This window comes from Esox lucius, chromosome 25 (genome assembly GCF_011004845.1).
Source record: "Esox lucius isolate fEsoLuc1 chromosome 25, fEsoLuc1.pri, whole genome shotgun sequence".
NCBI lineage: Eukaryota > Metazoa > Chordata > Actinopteri > Esociformes > Esocidae > Esox > Esox lucius.
Genome location: NC_047593.1, coordinates 16474704 through 16501603, shown reverse-complemented (window position 1 = coordinate 16501603; position 26900 = coordinate 16474704). Strand labels below are relative to the sequence as shown.

The 26900-nt window shown below is 38.2% G+C and overlaps 2 protein-coding genes across 5 annotated transcripts in view; both read left to right on the top strand.

Moving 5' to 3' along the window:
* Positions 1-1827: 1827 nt before the first annotated feature.
* LOC106024944 (formyl peptide receptor-related sequence 6-like) lies at positions 1828-11819 on the top strand. Of its 2 annotated transcripts, none has more exons than XM_013140635.4 (2): positions 1828-2659; positions 9009-11819. In XM_013140635.4, exon 2 carries the CDS (start codon positions 9037-9039, stop codon positions 9982-9984), a length of 948 nt encoding a protein of 315 aa, XP_012996089.1. In that variant the 5' UTR covers positions 1828-2659; positions 9009-9036; the 3' UTR covers positions 9985-11819. The 2 variants fall into 2 exon arrangements, with proteins under 2 accessions (XP_012996089.1, XP_019899464.1); XM_020043905.3 differs by lacking the exon at positions 1828-2659 and adding an exon at positions 5998-6231.
* Positions 11820-19499: 7680 nt separating this feature from the next.
* The window catches only part of LOC105020905 (C3a anaphylatoxin chemotactic receptor-like), a 39587-nt gene continuing 32186 nt past the window's right edge, over positions 19500-26900 (top strand). Inside the window, exons 1-3 of one of the 3 annotated variants that reach the window (XR_003778079.2) lie at positions 19500-19591; positions 22073-24022; positions 24227-26734. Coding sequence is in view for 1 of the 3 variants with exons in the window: in XM_010888249.4 (XP_010886551.2) it covers positions 22101-23075 (975 nt within the window). In the remaining 2 variants the exon portion in view is untranslated. Of the gene's footprint in view, positions 19592-22072; positions 26735-26900 lie in introns of those variants that run through there. The other 2 variants (XM_010888249.4, XM_034290929.1) reach the window with 2 other exon arrangements.

Here is a 26900-nt window from a genome sequence, read left to right as displayed (position 1 = left end):
ATTAGCCTCCTGAAAAAAGATAGATTCAAGTTAAAATATCTGCTATTCTCTGTCTGTGTTGCAATTTACAGTAAATAAAGTATCTTATTAGGAGTTGGACTGCAGCATGAATAAAGCTTCACTTAACACGGTTATTGCAGTTTCGATGACCACCACTGAGAAGTGATTATTTTGTATTCTCCACAATCACCAGAAGGGGGGGATATTTTACAAATGAACAAACTGTTTTCATACACCTCAAATTCTCCATCCAAGTGATCACAAAACCTGTTCCTCAATTGAAATGTATGCCTGTATTTGTGGCAATTTCAGCCACATAAAAAAAACTTTTCCTATAGATTACGTATTTCAATTCTTTCCATCACCCTTCCTGTTAAGGTCAGGAGACTTTATGTTTAGGAATGTGAAATGAACACATTGAACCCATATGTGTAACACATAAAGATATCCACACTTTAAAGTGGCCATATTTATGAATGAAATGTAATGTTAATAATCACCATCATATAAATGTACAGGTGAGGTCATTCTGACACACAGGAAAACCAGCGATGATGGTGACCTTTGGTTTACTGTATGTATAAAACAGACCAGCGATGATGGTGACCTTTAGTATACTGTCTGTATAAAACAGACCAGCGATGGTGGTGTCCTTTGGTTTACCGTATTTATAAAACTGACCACCTTTGTAAAATCAAATGGCCCTGTAGTCAGAGACATGGACACTCAAGATACCACACTGAAATCAGAATCTTTCTTTATACAGATGCAAGAGACAACATGCTTGACTACACGTCAGCCTGCTAAATTCAAAACATGTTGTGTACCTGTAAGAGGACCAGTGTACCTTCTGACCAAAATAGGGTTTGGAGGCATACAGGCTAATAGCAACACACACACTATTAAAGCACTTCACGAATGTTGTTACAAATGTGGGCTTCAGAGCATTTAAAGACCATCTTCGGGTACAGACACCTTGTAGACCTTATACATTTTTTTTGTTTACTTTATCAATTACACATGTATTAATTGCATTCTGGCTGTGTATCCTAATGTTGAGGGTTTCTCTGTAAGTCTTTATAAGTCTATACAAATCTTTATATTTACACCCAAAACAGTTAGGCTCCTTAGGCAGGAAATCTAGGCTTTTTAGGATGCCATCTAGTGGTTCTCATTTAATATTACCAGTAAATTGTCCAGTCAGGAGAGAGTTTGACTCTAGGGTGGCTGCTTGCTGAATGTTTAGATGTTTGTGTGCACATCTGGAAATATACCACTCTCACTTCCTCTCTTTTTACAGGAAGTTGGTAGAACTCCCATGTGTCCGACTATGGGAGATACGATTTAAGTCCCTTTACATATACCTCTATTAACCTCTACCACTGACCTTATTTGGCACTGTAGATTGCTGAATTTGATTTGAAATGTGGCACCGACTCATCTATGGATTGTGGTTTCGGCCTTTTCTGAATGAAGTGTTTGGCTTCCGACATTGAGGAACATGCAAGTGACCTGTGATTTCAAGCTTCTCATAACTTCGAAATAATAAAGTAAATAAATGCAAACATTTTTTTTTTATGCAAGTCTTTGAAAGATTATTGAAATATGGCCTAAAGCATACCCAGAACACTGTCACGGACAGTTAAAAGCAAACCTACCACCCAGAGGTTTTTACCACCTTGACACAGTGCATTCTGGACAGCAGCCTGAAGAGGGCAGTCTTTCACTAAAACAGGTGAGTGAAATCTTGTCAGACAGACTTCAAGCTAATGGGTGTGGTTATAATGGCTCAGTGAATATGTGCAAAAACAAACAAGATGTTCCATCAAGGATTTCCTGCTTTATTTCAGATGTTTTCAACAAGTACATTTCTATTTCTGAAATCAACATTGTTTAGACTGATTTTAAATTTCATATACTAAAGATTCCAGATGGTGAAATTAGTGAAACAACAGCAAGACTGGCCTAAATCTTTTGCATAGTCTACAACATCAGAGGGAGCAGGAATGAACAGTGACGTATTCTTAACTTTGTGAAATGGACCCTTTTCATCTCACTCTTTTGAAATGTATTAATAATATTGCTTGTCAGAATTCGTTTTTGGTCAGAGCACTGTCGACATATCATATACATATTATAAACAAGTCATGTACAAATCATATACATATCATATACTAATCCTTCAGTCAGAGCTAGCCTGAGTTCCAAGTATAATTGTGCTGTCTTGTTTGATATGACATTGAACATTGCAAGACTGCACTGATACATCTAGGCTAGGAAAGAGTTAAACAGCAGTCTGTGATCAACAGTAAAGTCTCCCTGGTGACGAATTTCCACATTTAAACATGTAGTCTATTTTATGGAATATTTAAATGAGGGGGTCTGGTTTATGTAGGCCACTGGTCAATTCTTCAACCACAAAGAGGAGAGATTTTTTTTCTTGATATACTGAATATATTCTGTATATAGACATGTACACACATACTTATGCTTAAACACCCAGATCCAGATTTGCATGCCTACATCAAACACACAAAACACCTTGCCTATAACGGATCAGCTTCTTGCGCAAACCCAACCAAACAAATAGATCTTTGTAGGGAGTTTTAAAATGGACGTTCTGGACTAGGACAAAGCACAAAAATCATCTTACAGTCTGGTAAGTTCATTTTTACAGCCATCATTGTCTGATGATAAATAATCAGTTGTGGTAGGAAATATAGTATTGTTGGAGATCATTAAACATACGATAATACCAAAGCTGCTGGAAATATTTTACTATGGAATTCATACCAGTAGCTAGTTATTCTGTAGTTATTTTAAAGAGTGCCAAGCCAATTACTGATTAAGATGTCTTTGACAATTTTTACAGTGTAAATTGAAGGCCTTGTTGAATGGTGATGGTTTCCCAAAAATAAATAAAATACTTTAAAAATATTTTGACCACAAATCACCATTTACTCAAGGTTATATGTGCCAGTAGAGGTGTGAAGTCTGACGAACATGGGAATACAATTAAATAAAGACTGTAGTCGTGATTAAACCGGCAGGTTTGGACTTCCTCTGTTTTACAAAATGGGATCAGTATTCCAATATTCCTCATTGTACTGTACAGGTTATGGATCAAACTTTACAGTGACAAGTGTATTTTCTAATAATGTGTTGATACAGCAATATGTGTGCGTTCTCTTGTTTTTAGTTTTCATTGTTTGGCCATGGTTGAGTGATGTAAATTAAATGTAGTGATCAGACCTGTGTGTTATCTGGTGAGGAATAATGTATATTCATGGAGAATTATTTAGTGAGTCTATTATCTATGTACTAGCACACAGTGTTATTTTAACCAGACTGGACATAACTGAACTTGAAATTTGGATCAAGCTATTGAGATCTATGATTAATGTTTTCAGTATTTCTTAATTGCATAAGGGACACTTAAGTTGGTGCCTGGTGAATTTATGTTTAAAAAAGTATTTAAAAGACTGGAATGCAAGTGTAAATCAATGACTCGTTTTACCATGTCAAACCAATCAATTGCCTTCTTGGGCAAAGTGATCCAAAATGTGTTCATCAGAACACAAGTCTTACATGTTTTTTAATCGCTCTGTACTATTTTCCCAAGTATGTCGTAATGTTTCACAACCCTGAATACAAATACACATAAGATCTTCAAAAAAGAAATGTTTCTAATTCGTATTTACATTATTTTGATTACAAAACACAAGCTCAAATAATCAGCGTTGTATTTCAATTTAGACTTGTCCTTCAAGCCAACATTCCTCTTATAATACCTGGTGGTAAATACCAATGTAACCCTGAAAATGGTTGTGTAATATTTGTGTCTCATAGTGTAAAAGGGCCCTTGGTTCTTGAGAAAAGTGAGAACACCGCCATACACATTGACAGGGCTTCCAGTTCCTTTGGGTCCAAAGGGCCACCAAATGACAGAATAAAGACATCATTGATTATTACATTTTTTACACCAGCCCTCCAGTAATGAATGTACACACCCACACATACTCTCTACACACACACACACACACACGTACTCTCTACACACACACACACACACACACACATTCTCTACACACACCCACACATACTCTCTACACACACTGAAATTCTTCATGTAACTCAAAATGTGCTCCCTGCACGTTTTTACCCACTTATTCCATAATGAGATTAATATGATTACTTCTAATCAAATATTAAACAAACTGAACAGTAACACTCCCATCAAATTAGTTATTTCTTAGCTAAACCATTTAAAAATGGTAAGATGTATTCTATTCAACCATAACCATGTTAGATTTTGTATAAAACATACTTTTCAAAAACCCAATTAGACAACCACTGTGAACGGACACTTAAGGGATGTTCCAATGCTATAACTATGGAAACAGAAAAACTAAATTCTTCATGTAACTCTTTAAATACCTATTTAATTCGCTTTGAACTCTAAGTTCAACTCTTTATCATCATAGATAATCTGCTTTCACGACAGAGTAGACGGAAAATTACTCCAAGTGAAAGCAGAACCATAACAGGACGGACATGAAAAGAAAATCGACAGTTGGGAGGAATCTAACAGTCAGTCAATAAAAGTCGCAAACCGAACATCTAACAAAATCAAAAACAAACAAAAAAAAATGTGAAAATGATAAAAACATCCACAAAGAAAATCAAAAAACAACTGTGCCACACGGTCGCTCATGTGAAGGAAGCATATTGAAACAACTCCCAAATTAGCATATCAAAATTAGCCTTTCCACAGGCAATGGCCAAACCAAGGTGAAACAAAACAAGCATCCGAGACAAAATTACATTTTGGAAAACATTCTTACCTACCATAAAACACAAATGCATGGGCTAAACATGTTTAGCAAGGACAAAACAAATTAACATTTTAGAAAACAAATTAATATTTTAGAAAACAAATTAACAAGACGCAAAACACTTTTACCAGTCCCGAAACAAATTTACAGATGATAGATTCTACACGGAAAGGGAATGTACCACATACCGGAAGTGACGAGGTGAAAGCTGATGATTGGTGTTGTTGGTGAGCGCGGTCAGTTCGTGTTGTCGTATATGTCTTGACTGAAGTTTGTTGTGACCGAACATGGACTCCGGCCGAGGAATGTTTTGCCCGTTTTGTGGCAAACACATGAACAGCTTAACGCGGTTCTGCTTTGCGTGTGGTCGGTGTTTGGAGTTTATAAAGGACGCGGACCAGACGGAAACACCAAACATACTGCATCATTGCGTTCAATATTTTAACGAGGGTCCATCAGTGCCTATTGAGGTATTGCTTCGGTGACGTTCTTCAGAAGGACCTGGATGAGCTTAACTTAAATGAAAATAAATAAAATGATGTATTCTATTTAACATAGGTTTGGCTCCAGACACTGCAGATTTCAAATTGAACAGGCTGAACTGGATGCCCTTCCTGAGGCTAGCCTGTCAATGACTCCTTGTGGGGACCCAAACATGCAGGAGTACCTGGAGTCTGCCATGGAACACAATCAGTTACAGAAGCCTGAGAACTAGGAGTCTGCACCAGAACTGTACATGAAACTAAAAGAAATGGCTCATCTATGAAATGATCAAAAAGGGAGTTTTTTTTTTTCTTTTGTGGTGAAACACTTCTGCCTGTCTGAACACAATTCAGTGTATACGTGTATTACATTTTATATAAATATTAAATAGTTTTTAAGTGTGAAGTAAATTAATCAAATAGTAACAAGTATTTATTACACTTTGTAGTATAGAAAACAAAAGTTCTTGTTTCTTTATCTAAAACAGCGATTCACAAAGTGAACATGAACACTATATTCATAATATAGAACATATATATATATATATATATATATATATATATATATATATATATATATATATACAGTATACATGTTATTCTGTAACATAGAAACAACTTAAGCAACTGCACTTTAAAGTGCAGCTTTAACAACTTTTTCAGGATTAGGTCACCTCAGAATGAAAATGTCCTAATAATTTACTCACCCCAATGCCATCCAAGATATCCATGTCTTTCTTTCCTCAGTGGAAGAGAAATTAAGTTTTTTGAGGAAAACATGTCTGGAAGTTTCTTCGAATAGTGGACTTCAGTGGACTCCAATGTTTTGCAGTCCAAATCAATGCCGTTCCAAAGGTCTTTGAAGTGCTTCAACGGGCTGGTGAACGATCCCAACTGATCTAGCAAAACGATAGGTCAGTTTCTAAAGAAAGTTATAATTCATATACTTTTTAACTACAATTGTTCAGATTGAGTATATATATATTATAATTTTTTTAAGAAACTGACCGATCGTTAAACTAGATAAGACCCTCTTCTTCAGCTGGGGTAGTTTTTTCTGTATGAATCAATATGTAATTCATATCCATTGAGTTACATTGTGGCCAATGGGATGGGCAGAGTAAAATGCCAGCAACAATTACTAATACACAGTGCCCCTTGATTTCTTTTCATATAATCACTATAGAGTGTCCTGAACATTTCGCCTATCCTATCAACACAGCAATGAACAATGTTTGATGACTTAAGGTCTCCACTAAAACTACAATGCGTTTAAAAATCATACATTTCAACATTAAAGCTATTGAGAGGAAAATGTATGTAGCTTCCACTTAATGTTGGATTATCCCAAAACGAAACATACTAATGTAGGGAAAATTACCACAGGTGAGGACAAGCAGAAAACTTGAACGGAAACTTTAGTGCAAAGGCCAACCCAGGGAGTCTGCCCCCCTTCCTGTAGCCAATGAAAATTCCCACACAAAAACGTCTTCAGACTGCCTGGAGTAAAAGACGTCATGCCTACAACTTAGCCGATATCCTACGTTCAATGCTCTACCCATCTAATATAGTTGCTGTGAGCCAAAAAAAATCGCCTATCCTATCAACACAGCAACAGTAGTGTGGAAAAAACTCTAAAAATAAAGGCAAATCAACAGAAAACAGATGCATGAAGTAACTAAAATCAAGGAACAATCAGTGAGTGAACCCCATGATACCCCAGGCTAGATCTCTAAACACAGTCACATCAATCTATCCAATTTGTCAGTTTACCAGGCTAAAATTTAAAATGCCAGCAATGAGCATCAGGCATAGGTTTGAAAACACAAGCATTATCCCAGGTATCGTTGTAAATACAAACTAAGCGAAAGTAAATAATTAACAAACCAATCCCAATTGGAAATTTTAAATAGGACGACTAATATTAGGTGTTCATTTATTAAACAGGCTGTAGCTATTTTACCCTCCTTTGCAGGCTATAACTATATTGGCTGCGAATCCAGTCTTTATGGAAAACAGCGTGTAATCTTAAAATTAAAGACTTTGGCCATTCTACTCCACACAAGGAGAAAACACACTATTATAACCCCTCATTACGAAATCAGATTTCACAAAAATTGGAGAAGCATCATTAAACCAATTTCCAACCTATCCCTCTAATTAAATTTAGGACATTTGTTTTGTATACACCCCAGTGGACACCAACCAATGCAAAACCTTGCAATTTCAAAATGTCCTAGTTAACACCAACCTCGGTAAACGAGATCAAATATCCTATCAAGGAATACTCAATGCAGCCAATCGAATCCCTCGTGCACAGGGAATACCAAAATGGACAAATGCATTTACTAGGCCGACCACAACCAAACGTATTCACACTAGGTCAACCACAATCAGATATATTAACAATTCAACATCCAAAGCCATTATATACAGGAGCACGCTATACTCCATATTGCAGTCCAAGTGCCGCAGTCCAACTGCTTACGATCCAGCACTAATCGCACCGCAATAGGTTGGCTGCACGGGAATGGGTGTCAGGACACGGAACAAAAACGAAATTTTCCTAACTACAGGCGCTAGAACCAAAATACACCAAAAATAACTTCTAGTTACCATACTTTCACAAATCCATCTATCAACTGCCACAAAACCATCAAATCTGACATACAAAACCAACCACATAGTTTACTAAAGCATATGAAAGCAGTATTAAGGAATGATCTCACTGGTCGATGCTCCCTCTGGTCCGTCTCCCCTCCCTCAGGCGGTACAGCGTTCCTGCGTGTTCCCGTGGGATCACTCACGGTGAGGCCAAAGAGGCAGACTCCCCACTTCTGGACATTTTCTTGACCCGTATAGACACGCTCAACACTTCCAAAGCAGAGCAAAAAATGGCCTCCAGACGGCCCACAGCATTATCACGTGCACAACGAAAAGGTCCAAATCGGGGCCATCTTGGCCACCAGCAGGGTTGGCTTCGTCAAATGTACGACACCAACGATGCCGTGCCGCCGGGCTTGATGGGACGATGAGTCCCAGCGATCGGCGGAAACACCGCGGGAGGGTGAGGGCGGTCAGAGGGTACGATCCTCCAACATGAGCCAAAAGGACTACAACACATAGATCAATACACTCCACACAAACTTTCCCAAAGCTTCCATCGATCACCACCTCCTACATACCGTAGCCTACGCCTTCCAAACTACTTCCCATTACGCCTTCTGCAACTTCCATACATTACCACGTCCATCTACCTCCAATCAGCCTGGCAGGCCGCGCATCTGTCACAGAACGAAAAATCCAGTCGCCGGAAAACCTAAAAACACTCAAAGAAACATTTGTTCACATGTCCAAACACCATAAACGACAGAAACAATGTTTGCCGGTCCAGCGCAAACACATAAGAACGTCAAAGATGTACCGCCGCATTTACCCATAATTAAACCCAGCAAACCCAAACGCGGCGAAGACGCCAGATCCAGAGCGTGTGTGGTGAACTAAGTGTGTGGTGAACTCTAGAGTCCCCCTGTTAGTCTAATTATCTGTCCTGGGTTCAACACTAAGGGGTGGGGGGTGTGGGGGGGTGAGGACACCATGTGTACTTTACTACTGTAAATTACATTGGGTACAAGATGGACTCAGGCATCTAAAACAGATTCCTAACTACTGAAACATCTTATCTTCACAGGGATTACAGGTCAAATACAAGAAACACAATGAAGAATGATGTCAATTACACACATGACAATGTCAACACTACTGAAGTGGATGCTGCTTCCACAACCCACAATATATGCTTCACTGATGGTTTCTGTATCTTCTACCTGGTAGTCAACATTATCACCTTCCTGGTTGGGGTTCTTGGGAACGGCCTGGTCATCTGGATCACTGGTTTCATGATGAAGAAGACGGTCAACACCACCTGGTACCTCAGCCTGGCCGTGTCCGACTTCATATTCTGTTTTGCCTTTCTACCCTTTAACATTGTCCACGTTGTTACAAATGAATGCATCTTTGGGCCTTTCATTTGTCACTTCACATTTCCTCTGATATACATCACCTTGTTCAGCAGTGTCTTCCTCCTGGTCATCATCAGTGTTGATCACTGTGTGTTGGTGGTGTTTCCAGTCTGGGCTCAGACCATTCGTACCATAAACAAGGCCTCTGTTGTGGTGGTCCTGGCCTGGGTTTTGTCTATTGCCCTCAGCACACGCTATATATTCGCAGGTGAAACACACAACTACAAGATGAAAGTGGTGGGTCTGTTCATAGGTGGCTTCGCAATGCCCTTTCTTATCATCATCTTCTGTTACTCTGTTATCATCCTGCAACTGAGAACAAGACGAATGATGAGCGTATCCTCCAAGTCCCTCAGAGTAATGACTGTCCTGATAGTCATGTTCTTCATCTCCTGGCTGCCCTTCCATGTCTTCATACTGTTAGAACAGAACCACCAAAACTACAACCTGGAAATCTTAAGAACTGGACTTATGGTGGGAATAACATTAGCCACAGTCCATAGTTTCCTCAGACCAGTGTTGTATGTTTGCATGGGGAATAAAGTCCCACCGACACTCAAGAGGTCCATAGTTGGTAGGATTGAGAATGTCCTTGGAGAGGAAGACCCCCCCACCACCAGCCATGAAACATCCACACATCTCTAAAACTCTCTGAGGATGACAAGACCTCAGTGGCTGTGGAACACAGTGTTGTTAAGCAATGCTTAACTTTGGTGACATTTCTATTATAAATATATGTTCTTTTGATAGACTCATGTAAGATTGCCCTTAACTATATTTACAACATGCATGCTTTTCATCTGGTTGAGGGTTAACAAGAGATTGACAGATTCTCTTCTAGTGTTTATGAGAAATATTACTGTAATGAAGAATGCAATTCGTCTACATACTAAAACCATACAGCTCACATATCCATGTTTACCCTACAAGACAGCGGTCCAGTTGTCTCTTCATGGTCTCCAAGTCTGAATTATTAGGTCAATTGAGTATACTGATGGTATTATTATTTCTATGCACATTTTCCAACTCCAAACCATATTAACTTGAATGCTCATTGGATTGAATCATTTTCAGGTGATATGTTTTAGTGTAATGAGGGAGGTTGTGGCAAAAGTGAATAACACCTTATATCTTAATCACCTTAATCAAGCAAACAGAAATAACTGTTAAAAGACACTTGTACGGTATGATATGTTTATGTATTTTATGGGGTTTGCCTAAGGGGTCTATCTTCATGCTTGCTCAACAAGGAAGTTGGCCAGAATAGTGATCTCGGGTCTGTCTAACTATATTCTGCAAGTAGTTTTTCATCTACCAGACCATGAATGTTGTGTGATTTCAAAGACGTTAAAAGGAGTGGTGAGACTTGAGATCATCCTGATGGTTGATCAAAAAGATGGTTGATGGGTTCTGGTGGTTTGTGTAGTTTCACAGACAGGAAGGACACACAGTTCTCATTGATGCCGTCATACAGAGTATTTTTGTCTTGGTGTACTGGCAGTGTAAGAGAAACAGGAAACACACATTCCCATTTACATTTGAATTGAATAATTAAACACTGACTTGAGGACTTGAAACCCAACATTGCCTTGATTCAAAACTTGACTCGAAGGATATGACTTGAGACATGTTGAGGACATTGGAAATTGTGACTTGGTCCCGTGTCTGGTTGACTGTATATATACAAAAAGTGTTAGAATCTGATAATCAGGTGGCGTCTGAAAGTTTCTACTGTTTGAACTGGAGGCTGCACATCTTGTTATTCATCAAAGATAATTTCATGGGATTCTGGTTGCTCAAAACAAAACAGTGTTAGAGCTTTGAGGATGGCATTTAGCAGATAATCAGATCCAGAGGACTGTAGTTAAAAACCTAAGTTCAACAATACAATGTACTGATTGCCCAGTCCTGTAGTTCCAAACTAACCAGCGGACTCCACAACACAGCAAAAGTTATGAATCCTTCAACTTCCACATTTTGTCTTGACTGATTAGCCTCCTGAAAAAAGACAGATTAAAGTTAAAATATCTGCTATTCTCGGTCTGTGTTGCAATTTACAGTAAATAAAGTATCTTATTAGGAGTTGGACTGCAGCATGAATAAAGCTTCTCTAAACACGGTTATTGCAGTTTCGATGACCACCACTGAGAAGTGATTATTTTGTATTCTCCACAATCACCAGAAGGGGGGGATATTTTACAAATGAACAAACTGTTTTCATGCCCCTCAAACTCTCCATCCGAGTCATCATCAAACCTGTTCCTCAATTGAAAGTTATTCTTGAATTTGTGCCAATTTCAACCAAAAAACATTTCCTATAGATTACGTACTTCAATTCTTTCCATCACCCTTCCTGTTAAGGTCAGGAGACTTCATGGTCAGGAATGCGAAATTAACATGTTGAATGCGTAACACATAAAGATATCCACACATGAAATAAAGTGGCCATATATATGAATGAAATGTAATGTTAATAATCACCATCATATAAATGTACAGGTGAGGTCATTCTGACACACAGGAAGACCAGCGATGATGGTGACCTTTGGTTTACTGTATGTATAAAACAGACCAGCGATGATAGTGACATTTGGTTTACTGTATTATTAAAACTGACCACCTTTGTAAAACCAGATGGCCCTGTAGTCAGAGACATGGACACTCAAGATACCACACTGAAATCACAATCTTTCTTTATACAAATGCATGAGACAACATGCTTGACTACAGGTTAACCTGCTAAAATTAAAACAGGTTGTGTACCTGTAAGAGGGCCAGTGTAACTTCTGACCAAAATAGGGTTTGAGGCATCCAGGCTAATAGCAATACACGCACTTTTAAAGAACTTCACGAATGTTGATACAGATGTGGGCTTCAGAGCAGTTAAAGACCATCTTCAAGTACAGACACCTTGTAGACCTTATCAATTTTTTTTGTTTACTTTATCAATGACACATGTATTAATTGCATTTTGGCTGTGTATCCTAATGTTCAGTCTTTATAAGTCTTTATATTTCCACCCAAAACAGTTAGGATCCTTTGGCAGGAAATTAGGCTCCTTAAGATGCCATCTAGTGGTTCTATTTTAATAATACCAGTAAATTGTCCAGTCAGTTGGGAGTTTGACTCCTAGGCAGATGCTTGCTGAATGAGTGTTTAGATGTTGGTGTGCAGATCTGGAAATATAACACTCTCACTTCTCCTCTTTTTACAGGAGGCTCTGAAAAGCAGTTGGTAGAACTGCCATGTGTCTGACTATGAGAGATATGATTTATGTCCCTTTTCATTAACCTCTATAATCTAACCTTATTTGGCACCATATTCTGTTGAATCTGATTTGAAACATGGCACCGACTCATCTATGGATTGTGGTTCCGGCCTTGAATGAAGTGTTTGGCGTTCGACGTTGAGGAACATGCAAGTGACCTGCTATTTCAAGCTTCAAACTTTGAAATAATAAAGTAAATAAATGAAAAAAATATATATTTGATGCAATTCTTTGAAATAATATTGAACTACTGCCTAAAACATTCCCAGAACACTGTCATGAGTGATCATTAAAAGCAAACCTACCACCGAGAGGAGTTTACCGCCTTGACACAGTGCATTCTGGCCAGCAGCCTTAAGAGGGCAGTCTTTCACTAAAACAAATAAGTTATGTCATGTCAGACAACTTCAGGCTGATGGGTCTCGTTATAATGTCTCAGAGTGAATTTGGTCATCAATTGTCTGCAATCAACATCATGTTAAGACTGATCTGAAATTCCATATACTAAAACATCAAGATGGTAAAATTAGCGAAACAACAGACACAGACTCTAGCTATCATCTATTGCATAGTCAACAATATCAGAGGCAGTAGGAATGAATAGTGAAGTATTCTTGAAGTATTCTCAGAGTTACATAGAGTCAGAGTTACATAGATAAGTCAAGGAAAATAATCTCAAGTTTGGGTTCCCAAAGGGATGTTTTCTACAAGTACTGTTCAGTTTTAATATCTGATGTCTAAATGATGTATTGACTGAATATATGTAATTCTTCAAGCCTTATATAAAGAAACCTGGACAGTGCACAGACTCCAATCGTCATAAGTGACAGTTTGACCTAAATTCATATTTTGGTGAAATTAATCTTACACAAAAGATTACTGAATTTAGTGATCATACAAAACATTAGGTCAAACTCTTCCTTTAAGTTTGTGAAATTGACCAGTTTCCTCTCTTACGATGCTTTGTACCAATGTACCAAGTACTATTGGTTGTCAGAGTAAATTAGGTTCTTTAGGTATGTACTCAGGCAACAGTGAATCTGGTGAACTAACATACAGTAAATAGTACAAGTACCCAAATAATGTCTTGTCTAGAGAACAGTCAGCTAAGACCCATACAGCACTACAGCAACATATGAAAGGAAGAACTAAGGGATGTGCAGTGTTGGTTAACAGCTTCCTGTGTGACATCAGCTCAGCTCAACAATCTCATTCCATGACAACTATATTACAGTCAGGTTGGACTCTTTACTAGTGGTTGGTGCCCAGTTAGACAGCCACATTGTTTTGGGCCCTGGTCCTGTGTTTGGTACATAATGAAACAATGCATATGTCTTTCACCTGGAATGGACTACTGAATATTAGAGACACATTACCAGCTGGTTTCTCATCCAATAATACACTAGTGAAGGACACTGACTGGTTGCTCTTAAAGATTATTTTGGCTTCTGAGGAAACCAAGTATAAGAAAAGAGCTAGTCTGAGAGAAAACCAAATATAAGAAAAGAGCTAGTCTGAGATGAAACCAAACATAAGAAAAGAGCTAGTCTGAGAGGAAACCAAATATAAGAAAATAGTTATTCTGAGAGGAAAGCAAATATAAGAAAATAATTTGAACAGAGCAAGCCTGAGCCCCAGGTATGATTGTGCTGTCTTGTCAGTTCTGCACCAAGTGATCTAGAACTGGTATCAGTAGATCTTTGCAGACTGTTTACGAATCAGAAGTCCTGGAGGAGAACAAAACACAAGAATATCATCCTTAGATGAAAAGACATTCAACCTAGTGGAAAACAATTCTAAGGAGTTGTAGTCAACTTACTGTTCATTATAATATGATGGTGATCCTGCTATAATGGTGCCATCAGGTTTATTGTTGGAGATTCACAATAAATGCTTCACTCAGTGTTGTCCTTCCAATAACACCCTTTACATTATAAACAGCACTATTAACTATTAACACTAATCTTAATAAACAATTTTAAATGTTTGATATTTTTATGCTGATTACTGGTTACTTTGGTTATAAACCTTGAACCTCCAGTAGATGGAGCAGCTACTACATCTGAGCAAAGTAGTGTAAACACTTCCACCACTCTGTAAAACCAGATGGTCCTGTAGTCAGTGGCATGGATACAGGACACCACACTGAAATCAGAATCTTTCTTTATACAAATTCATGAGACAACATGCTTGACTACAGGTCAACTTGCTAAATTCAAAACATGTTGTGTACCTGTAAGAGGACCAGTGTACCTTCTGACCAAAATAGGGTTTGAGGCATCCAGGCTAATAGCAACACACACTATTAAAGCACTTCACTAATGTACAAATGTAGGCATCAGAGCAGTTAAAGACCACAGGTCTACAAGTACAGACCTCCTTTTAGACCAGATCATTTCTTTGTCATATTTTTGTTTACTTCATCAATTACACATGTATTAAAGCGCATTTTGGCTGTGTGTCTAAATATTTCGGGGGATTCTCTTTAAGTCTTTATACTTCCTCCCAAAACAGTTGTAGTTATAGAAGGAAAATTAGGCTCCTTAAGACGCTATCTAGTGGTTCTCATTTAATATTACCAGTAAATTGTCCAGTCAGTTGGGAGTTTGACTCCTGGGTGGCTGCTTGCTGAATGAGCAATTAGATGTTGGTGTGCAGATCTGGAAATATAGCACTCTCACTTCCTCTCTATTTACTGGAGGTTCCGAAAAACAGTTGGTAGATCTGCCATGTGTTCGACTATGTGAGATTAGATTTAAGTCCCTTTTCATTAACCTCTATAATCTAACCTTATTTGGCACCATAGTCTGCTGAATCTGATTTGAAATGTGGCACCGACTCATCTATGGATTGTGGCTCCTGCCTTGAATGAATGAAGTGTTTGGCGTTCGACGTTGAGGAACATGCAATTGACCTGCTATTTCAAGCTTTTTACAACTTTGAAATAATAAAGTAAATAAATCCAAAATAATTCTTTGATGCAATTCTTTGAAATAATATTGAAATACTGCTTACAACATACCCAAAACACTGTCACTGACCGTTAAGAGCAAACCTACCACCGCCTTGACACAGTTCATTCTGGCCAGCAGCCTGAAGAGGGAAGTCTTTCAATAGAACAGAGAAGTGAAATCTTGTCGGACAGATTTCAGACTGGTGTGCTTATAATGTCTCGCAGAGAATTTGTGCAAAAACACATAAAATGTCAAGGATTTCCTGCTTTTTTTCGGATGATGTCAACAAGCAAAGTTCAATTTCATTATCTGTCTGCAATCACGTTATGTTAGGACTGATCTGAAATTCCATACACTAAAACATTCAGATGGTAAAATTAGCAAAACAACAAAGACTCTAGCTATCATCTTTTGCATCGTCCACAACATCAGAGGCAGCAGGAATGAACAGTGAAGTATTCTTATCTTTGTGAAATGGACCCTTTGCATCTCACTCTTTTGAAATGTATTATTAACAGAGACATATTATTCTTCACAAAAATATCACTTCAACCCTGCATTAATCGAGCAAACAGTGAAATGACCTTTAAAAGACACTTGTATGGTATGATATTTATGCAGTCTAGTGTGCAGCCATGTATTGAGACTCTGTTCTTTTAACCTGTGGTCTGATTATGTATTTTAGCTTATCCTTGGGGTCTGTTCCGTTAGAAATTACATTAGAATTATTAATTACATTTTGAATAGAAATGTTTGCAGATATTGGCAGGTTGTGCTTATAAAGACATTACAGTAGGGAGGAATTTTTTGATTAAGACTAAGACTTTTAAGTGGGTTCAAACTAGAGTGTGGGTTCAGAAGGTTAAAGATCAGAAAAGGTCAACATGACCATACAGAAGCAGCATCCATAAAGGCACAGTAATGCAAATAAAACAGTTGTCAGGGTCAGAGTTTGTTAGGTTGAGTGACTGTTGATTTCTCAGGAATATATGTGAACCAACTTAAATGTCTTAACCTGAATCCCCTGCCAATATTAGTAAAAATATTCTATAATACTGCGATTTCTATCTGAAAAGGATATTAAATTGCTGTCTGTGATTGTATCTATGTGATGTTTTATAAAGTTGTGCTTATAAGTGTGCATACCATGGCAGAAACTGTGACATTTTGGCATTGATTTTGAAAATATGTATATCGTACAAACAATACTGTCTTTTATTTAAGGATAATGATCATATGAAGCCATTTATTAACAAATAGTTGTTTGGCTCCTTTTTAAATCACAATGATAACAGAAATGACCCAAAAGGCCCTTATCATAAATGTAAAAACTCTTGAAAAAACGCCTTCAATTTTGAATGAAACCCCAACAATGTCACTAGCAAAGCACCCCCACACCATCACACCTCCTCCTCCATGCTTCACGGTGGAAACTAGGCATGTAGAACCCATCCGTTCACCTTTTCTGCGTTGCACAAAGACACGGCGGTTGGAACCAAAGATCTCAAATTTGGAAGCATCAGACCAAAGCACAGATTTCCACTGATCTAATGTCCATTCCTTGTGTTTTTTGGCCCAAACAAATCTCTTCTGCTTGATGCCTCTCCTTAGCAGTGGTTTCCTAGCAGCTACTTGACCATGAAGGCCTGATTCGCGCAGTCTCCTCTTAACAGTTGTTCTAGAGATGTGTCTGCTGCTAGAACTCTGTGTGGCTTTCAGCTGGTCTCTAATCTGAGCTGCTGTTAACCTATGATTTCTGAGGCTGGTGACTCGGATGAACTTATCCTCAGCAGCAGAGGTGACTCTTGGTCTTCCTTTCCTGGGACGGTCCTCATGTGAGCCAGTTTCGTTGTAGCGCCTGATGGTTTTTGCGACTGCACTTGGGGACACATTCAAAGTTTTCGCAATTTTCCAGACTGACTGACCTTCATTTGTTAAAGTAATGATGGCCACTCGTTTCTCTTAACTTAGCTGATTGGTTCTTGCCTTAATACGAATTCTAACAGTTTTCCAATAGGGCTGTCGGCTGTGTATCAACCTGAATTCTGCACAACACAACTGATGGTCCCAACCCTAATAAGGGAATAAAGTGACTACCTCATGAAGCTCATTAAGAGAACACCAATGGTTTGCAGCGCTATCAAAAAAGCAAAGGTTGGTTACTTTGAGGAATCTAAAATATAAGACATGTTTTCAGTTATTTCACACTTTTTTGTTAACTACATAATTCCATATGTGTTCACAAGATAACGAAGTACCACTCCTCTAACAAGAGAATAGAACTAAAATACATGTGTATCATCAGGTAAAGACAGACTTCCTCAAAATGGTATGTGCCAACCTAGAGTCCATGGGTCTATTCATAGAGTCTATGACAGTCACATGGAAAACTCCTACCAGGAGGTATGGACAGGGTGTGTGGGACCCATCAGCAATGGGGCATCACATTTCCTACCTAGTGTCTTCGTACAGAGATAGTTAGTACTCTCATACATTGTGTCAAGCTTAATTCAGTTACTTTTCATGCCCAGCATCTAACACCCAAAACAATGAGATAAGAGTTGTTTAGAACGTTCTGTATCTGGAACTAAGACTGTTTCTGTTTCTCAGTAACATTGACCTTCTATGATGTTTAACCCTCTGAACCCACACTCTAGTTTGAACCCACTTAAAGGTCTTTGCCTTAATCCACAATGTTCCTTTCTACTGCAATGTCTGTATAAGCACATCATGCTAAACAAATGTCCTCTTTTTATTGTTTCTTTCACTTCATGCATGAGTTCTGTGTGAACGACACCATCATCAACGCCACTCTTGACACAGAAAGGCCCCTCTACCCAGAGGTGGGGGACTCAAGTCACATGACTTGACTCGAGTCTGACTCCAGTCACAATTTTCAAGACTTGTGACTTGATTGATTAAAGTATGAAAATGACTTGACTTGACTTTGACTTGAGAACAAGTTACTTGAGACTTGACTTGACTTGAAGTGGAAGACTCGACAATGACTTGAACTTATAATAAACAAACAGCAATAAAATTATCAGCACCACTAATCAGCGTATGTGCCTTTAACGCTGCACAATTCAAACCGCGCCAAACATGGCAGACAGTAACGTTAGTCGAGCTCCACAAATAGTATAGTTTGGGTACAAGGACTTTGAACTGTACCGTGTGAATAAAAAAAGATTTGCCCGATGCAAAATATGCAATAACGTCAAATTTCATTCGTCATTTTAAGAACCACAAGGGAAGGTAAGAAAGTAATCTCTTTATATTCAGTTTCACTAAGATCTATAACGATTAAGTTACTAATGTAATGAATTAATCTTTTGTTTGTCATAATCTGGCCTTGGTTGCATATTATGTTTGTTTTTTTTTCTTGTTAGAAATGTGACCATTATCATTACTGAATACGTCTGGTAAATAGATGTAAGGGAATTTGACTATAACAGTGGCATAGCCTGAATTTTTATGTTGATGGGCATCTTAAAATGAGCGGGCATGTATATTATTACACGTAGGCTATAATGTCTGTATTAAATGTGCGCATTTTCAAGTGTTTGTGGACTGCGTGTGGAAACTAAAAAGCATTGTGCTTACACCACAACAGTTAACTGTACTGCATGAAGGCTAACATGGAGGCGCAGTCATGATTACATAGCACCTAAACATTTCGAAGTTTTTTTTTTTACTCATACAGACAAGAATAATTACAGCGTAATTACTTATTAGGCAGTTTTTCAGTCACAAAAATTAGTTTGTAAGGTTGTTATTATTAGAAATATCTCATTTGTGCTTAGACATCAAGATGACATACATACACACCCATATCAAGATTTGCAGACCTACATCATGCGCACAGACGTGCACACACACACACACACACACAAAAAAAACCTTGCTTATAGTTGATCTGCCTCTTGCCAAACACAACTCATTCCCCTATCCCCCTAAGTAGATCTTGGCAGACAGTTTTAAAATTGTATTTCTGAACTAGAACAAAGCACAACAATCATCTTACAGTCTGGTAAGTTCATTTGTACAGCCATCATTGTCTGATGATAACTAATCAATTGTGTTAGGGGATGTAGGATTGTTGGAGATCATAATATATACCATAATACCAAAGCTGCTGGATACATTTTACTATGGAATTCATAAAGTATCTAGTCATGATGTTGTATATTTGAAAGAAGTGTTATGTCAATTACTGATTAAAAACTGGCAGGTTTGGACTTCCTCTGTTTCGTGTGAAGTGAGAGGTATTCCAATATTGGTCATTGTACTGTACAGGTTATTAAACTTTACAGTGACAAGTGCCTCTCCTGATAATGTGTTGATAAAGGAATATGTGAGTTCTCCTCTATTTAGTTTTAATTGCTTGGCCATGGTTGGGTGATGTAAAATACACATATTTAATACACGTGTGTGTGATTTTGTGAGGAGTAATGTACAACTCCGGGAAAAATGAAGAGACCACTGCACATTTTCTTTCCTTTCCAAAAAAGTTGAAAAGGAAGGTTTTGAGTGAGGAACAGAAGCATTTAGTTTGCAGTGGTCTCTTCATTTTAACCCTCACTGAAAACTTTCCTTTTCAACTTTTTTGGAAAGGAAAGAAAAAGGTGCAGTGGTCTCTTAATTTTTTCTGGAGCTGTATACTGTATGAATGGATAATTATTTAGTGAGTCTCCTAGCACATGCAAAGAGGTACTCTAGCATGTATTGCTGTTTAGTAAGTAATATATCTGTTACATTTTATTACTTAAAATTAAATATAGAGACAATGCATACCTTCTATAATAGGTTTTTAGTCTAAATCAATGGAATCTAGCGAGTTGCTGCTCCCTCATCAACAGCCCATACATTACAAGTACATGTCCAATAAGTGTCCGTTATGCAATTATGATATACTGACAACGTTAATTATTGATCTCAATATCTTGATCCAAATCTTAAGTTCAAGTATGTTCAGTCTGGTTAAATTAACATTCATGTGTGCCAGTACATAGATAAAATACCACAGACAATGACACTGAATTGGATTAGTGCAAGGTTTTTATTTTTCATGTTTCCCCCTTAAAGATTACAGTTTTTTTTTCAATTGAATTGTTCACATTATAGGTCACATTAAAAGTGGAAAAGACTCTGACATGATTTATCTTTGTCTCATCATCACAAAAACCTGGCATTTCAACAGGGGTGTGTAGACATTTTATATCCACTGTATTCTTCTTCACTCTCAGTACGTAGTTGTCGGCTGCCATGTCACAATGAATATAATTGTTCAGGATGACACTGTGTTGCTTGGGGCATCTGACAAATAAACATTGAAACGTGTAACATGGCTTGGAATTCTAACTAGATTATGCGCCAATGGGAGGGAGGTGGATTTGTAGTAGAGCAAATTACACTGCAGCGCTTAATATTATTGTGAGGCTGTGAACAGACATGGTCAATCTGCATTCAGGGAAAGTAGCGACCACAAATGTACAAAAACGAAGTTGCTTGTCTGATTTTCCTAAATCTGACAAGCGACCAAACCTTTTAAATCAAGCCCAAACTCGTGATTATTTCAAGCGACTTAATTAAAAAAAAATATATATATTGCATATTATAAGCGTACTTGGCAACACTGTATGGAACACAGTTGTCTACACAGCAACGCCAGCTGTCTCTAACAAAAATAATAGTTTTGTGTATTTCAGGATAAACATAGAACAAGGATAATACTTTAGATATGTTGTTAATGTAATGTGAATTGAAACTCACTCAACTTGAATTCTTTAAATAAATGTGCACGTCTGTCTTTGAGGTGCTTCGCTAAGTTGGAAGTGTTTCCTCCTTTAGACTCGAAGGTTTGAAGGCACCGTTTCCATAGTGGTTTTTGCGTATTTATTACTCCCTGATCATCAACATCGAACGCAAAGTTGGCGACTCTTTCTTTTTCGACGATTCGAGACGGATCTACAGTACAGCTGCACTTGCTGTCATCTGTCACGTGTTGGATCCCTGGTATCTACGATTCTGTATATAAACCAGTACCGTCATGTTTTCAGAATTTTAACACCCACTTGGTACAGAAGTATCGGTCTGTCAGGCACCACACAAGAACGTGGGTGTTCACAATCTGCAAAAATACAGTTTATCCCCTCGTGTCTCAACTTATGTTTTCATGTATTGCACTGTTTGTAGACCCATTTCTCATGTAAGCTGTCCTTTAAAGGCGTCTCCAAATAAAATCTATTATTATTATTATTATTACAAAGACGTGGGTGTTCACAGTCTGCAACAAGATGCTGTACCCCCTTCTGTCTCAACTTAGTGTGTAGTGACCTCTAGAGTCCCCCTGTTAGTCTAATTATCTGTCCTGGGTTCAACACTAAGGGGTGGGGGTGTGGGGGGGTGAGGACACCATGTGTACTTTCACTACTGTAAATGACATTGGGTACAAGATGGACTCAGGCATCAAAAACAGTTTCCTAACTACTGAAACATCTTGTCTTCACAGGGATTACAGGTCAAATACAAGAATCACAATGGAGGAGAATGGCAAATACACATATAATGATTATTACAACAATAGCCAGGATTATGTCAATTACAAAAATGACAATGTCAACACTACTGAAGAGGATGCTGCTTTCATAAACATTCATGGATTCTATATCTTCTACCTGGCGGTCAGCATCCTCATCTTCCTGATTGGGGTTCCTGGGAACAGCCTGGTCATCTGGATCACTGGTCTCAAGATGAAGAAGACTGTCAACACCACCTGGTACCTCAGCCTGGCCGTGTCAGACTTAATATTCTGTGTCACCTTTTCACTTTTTCACATCATCCTCATTGTTACAGGGGGGTCCATCTTGGGGGTTTTCATGTTTAACTTCACCATTGCTCTGATATTCATCACCATGTTCAGCAGCATCTTCCTCCTGGTCATCATTAGTGTTGATCGCTATGTGTGGGTGGTGTTTCCAGTCTGGGCTCAGAACAACCGTACCATCGACATGGCCTCTATTGTGGTGATCCTGGCCTGGGTTTCATCTGTTGCCCTCACCACTCGTTATATGTTTGTGGGTGAAAAAGACATGGAGAAGATAATCTTGAGTCAGTTCATTGGTGGCTTTGCAGTGCCCTTCCTCATCATCTTCTTCTGTTACTGTGTAACTATCCTGAGACTGAGAACCAGACAAATGATGAACGTGTCCTCCAAGTCCCTCAGAGTAATGACTGTCCTGATCACCATGTTCTTTATCTGCTGGCTGCCCTTACATGTCTTCATGCTGTTAGATCAGTACCACATATATTCCAGCCCAGAGGTCATAATACCTGGACTACTGGTCGCAATAATGTTAGCCACAGTCCCCAGTTTCCTCAGACCAGTGTTGTATGTTTGCATGGGGAATAACGTCCCACCGACACTCAAGAGGTCCATAGTTGGTAGGATTGAGAATGTCCTTGGAGAGGAAGACCCCCCCACCACCAGCCATGAAACATCCACACATCTCTAAAACTCTCTGAGGATGATAAGGCCTCAGGGGCTGTGGAACACAGTGTTGTTAAGCAATGCTTAACTTTGGTGACATTTCTATTATAAATGTATGTTTTCTTTTGAAGGCCTGCATTTAAATAACTGCACAACAAGTTTGCTTTTAAAGTGGTTGAGGGTTAACCCGAGATTGATGGTATCTCTTTTTGCTAATTGTATAAATATTACCTTAATGAAGAATGGAATTTGTCTACATAATAAAACCATACAGCTCACATATCCATATTTACCTTACAAGACAGCCATCCAGTGGTCTCTTCATGGTCTCCAAATGTAAAAAAGTCACAGTAAAACAGTAGATAACAGAGACATGATCACAGAAACTCCCTACCACACTGCATTAATCAAGCAAACAGACAGATTACCATTAAAAGACACTTAATAGGTTTGTGCATTTTGCGGGGTTTGCTTATTCTCAGATCTGTATACATTTTATTCAGCAAGTCTTCCAATAGCGTAAGAGAAACAGGAACTGGTAATTGGTATATTCGGACTGGAGGGAGGATGTGCTGCAATCTACAGCTTTTTGTTTTTCTATATATTTTAGCACATTTTTGAGTTGGTCTTTATAAATTCCATGGCGTCTACACAATGTGTGCCATGACAACAAAAGAGTACCCAACATAAAACCCTACTTCACCTTCCTCTCTCTCCCACTTTTACAGTTGACTCTCACTTCCTGTCCTTCCGTCAAGTCTCCTCCCACCAATAATAATAGTATGTTGTCATCACCCCTCTCCCTCCTTCTTCTCCCAGCCTCCAGCTGTTTCCTTCATCAGTAACCACTCCCACCCTCCATCTGTTTCCTTCATCAGTAACCACTCCCACCCTCCAGCTGTTTCCTTCATCAGTAACCACTCCCACCCTCCAGCTGTTTCTTTCATCAGTAACCACTCCCACCCCTGTACTGTAAGTTATGTCATGAGTGTTAAAGCAGAGGTGTGGAAGATTTAAAAAATATTTTTTTGATTGTTTCTAAAATAATCTCAATTAATGTCTGCTGTTATTGCTTTGTCCAAATAATGTGATGTTTTCAAGATTGTCTCTCAGGATCAATATAAATATTTCCATGTGTTTCCTTATTTGCTGTGCCATTTTGCTTGTCTCTTATAGAAAAAAATATTTTGCATTTGCCGATCAAGGACAAACTGCATCAACAAAGAGGAACAGTGATGGAAAGCACAGCATTGAAGGTTTGAATGTTGGTCAAAGAAACATAAAACCTGGTCCCCTGAACAATGGAGAAAAGCATTATGTTCAGATATCCCACTGGACACAGTTCAGGACTACTATAACTGCATTCCAAAAAGGATTGGATCTGTTCTCAAGGCAAAGGGAGCCACTACTCCTTATTAGGTCCTTGAAATTAATATATTGTTAGGTGTTTATGTCCACCCACTGTTTGTACTGTTAATTGACCATCAACCTAATGTGACCTCTGCAGATGTGTTTGGGATTTAGAAACTTCAAAGTATCAGTCCTTTTCCATGTGGTGTTTCTGTTATTTTGAGTACCCCTGTATAAGTAAATGCCTTTTCTCAGAAAGACAGGATGGGCTGTGACATTCAATGGCGACCTTAGACATTTAAATGCTGATTCTGTATCTTAAAGACTACTAATCTCCATTGCAGAATCTGGCCATTGGTCACATTCTTACATCATGGTAAAAGACCAGATTCTAACATTCAGCCCAATATTGAGTCAGTAATCCATGGATGAGTCAATAATCACTGGATGAGGCAGTAATCCATAGATGAGGCAGTAATCCATTGATGAGTCAGTAATCCATTGATGAGTCAGTAATCCATGGATGAGGCAGTAATCCATGGATGAGGCAGTAATCCATAGATGAGGCAGTAATCCATGGATGAGGCAGTAATGCATGGATGAGGCAGTAATGCATGGATGAGGCAGTAATCCATAGATGAGTCAGTAATCCATGGATGAGGCAGTTATCCATGGATGAGGCAGTAATGCATGGATGAGGCAGTAATCCATAGATGAGTCAGTAATCCATGGATGAGTCAGTAATCCATGGATGAGGCAGTAACCCATGGATGAGGCAGTAATGCATGGATGAGGCAGTAATCCATAGATGAGTCAGTAATCCATGGATGAGGCAGTAATCCATGGATGAGGCAGTAATCCATAAATGAGGCACTGCCACATGTCAAATCAAATTCAGCAGTCTATGGAACCCAGAGAAACGTCTACACTGTATTCCTGATAAATTTGATGTTATTTTAATGGACAAAATATTGCTTTTCTTTCAAAAACATTTCAATTTCTATGTGGCCCCAAGTTATTGAACGGTATTCTACCTAAAGAAAATAATGTACACTACTAAAAAAGAAATTCTGACAACCAATAGTACTTGGTACATTTAAAAAGATCATGAGACAGGAAACAGTTCCATTTCACAAACTTAAAGGTATAGTTCAACCTAATTGCTTCTTTGATAACTAAATTTAGGTAAGATGCATTTCCCCCAAACATGAATATAGGTCAAACTGTCAATTTAAGAAATCTCACTGTTCATCCCTGCTGCCTCTGATCTTGTGGAATATGTGCAATAAGGATGGTTGGAGTTTGTGCACTGTCTGAGTTTATTTATAAAGGAATGAAGAAATATATCAAATCAGTCAAAAAATATTTTTTATATAAGATAATAAAAGTTAACAAAACTTGTTAAATACATCTGTTTGGAAACCCAGATTAGGGAATCTTTATTCATCTATATAACTGGATATTTCCCCACCCCATTGAATACCTGTCAATCTGAAGTGTGTCTGATAATCTTTCCTTTATCTGTTTTAGTGAAAGTCTGCCCTCTTCTGGGTGCTCGGCAGAATGCACCATGTCAAGGTGGTGAAGGTCTCTGTTCATTGGTACGTTTGCTGGTCACTCATGAGAGTGTTCTGTATGGAATCCCAGGAATGACAAATGTCAATAAAATGTCATGACAGTGATCTGGGTACTTTAGGCTAGTGATGGCCAAACTAAGTTTCATTAGTGTAATTTTAGCGGCAGGATGTTATGCTGGCAGCCCTCAGCTTTTCCAATAAAAGCCATAAGTCCAATAAAAGCCATAATTTATATTTATAAGGCCATATAGTTAAAAATCTAGTCTGTAAAAACATAATCTGAGTTAGAGCTGCTAGCACAATATCGTGCTGCTAGAAAAACATTAATGAACGCAAGAATGGCCATCACAACTTTAGGCAATATTTTTATATTAAGAATTAAGTCAAATAAATGTTAACACTTTTTTTATTTTTTCTATGATGTGAGAAGCCTGAACTAAAGCTCAAACATTCAATGAAAAGGTTATTGGTGTATTCCTAAACGTTAGCCCAACTTGCATATAGTGTCACATGTTTCTGTAGGCCTTACTTGTAAATGTCCAGTTTATCCTCTCGTCCTTACGTATTCTGTTGAAGGCCTAGTTCTACCCTATCAATGCTTTCAGTAGAACCAGGGAATCTGGCTTATACTCTTTGTAATAAACTCTTTATAAATGGTTTATAGGGTAATCTGGCCCTCCAAGTATTTCTTTTAATCATTTTTTCCAATATAAAAAGTACTTTTTACATTGCACTGTTAGGAGAATATAACACCAATATAAAACACATCCATCCATTGTGGGATGTCCTGTATTGTTATTTTAGCAGTGTTGTTTTGATGAAAGTGTTTTGACCAAAAATATAACTAATAATGGAATTTGCATCTGACTCCAAGTGTGTGTAAAAATGTTACTATCATTCAAGTTTAGCTCTATTTCAAAAAT

Coding starts and splice junctions, on each gene's coding strand:
- LOC106024944 (XM_013140635.4), top strand. CDS start 9,037: ATGAAGAATGATGTCAATTACACACATGACAATGTCAACACTACTGAA.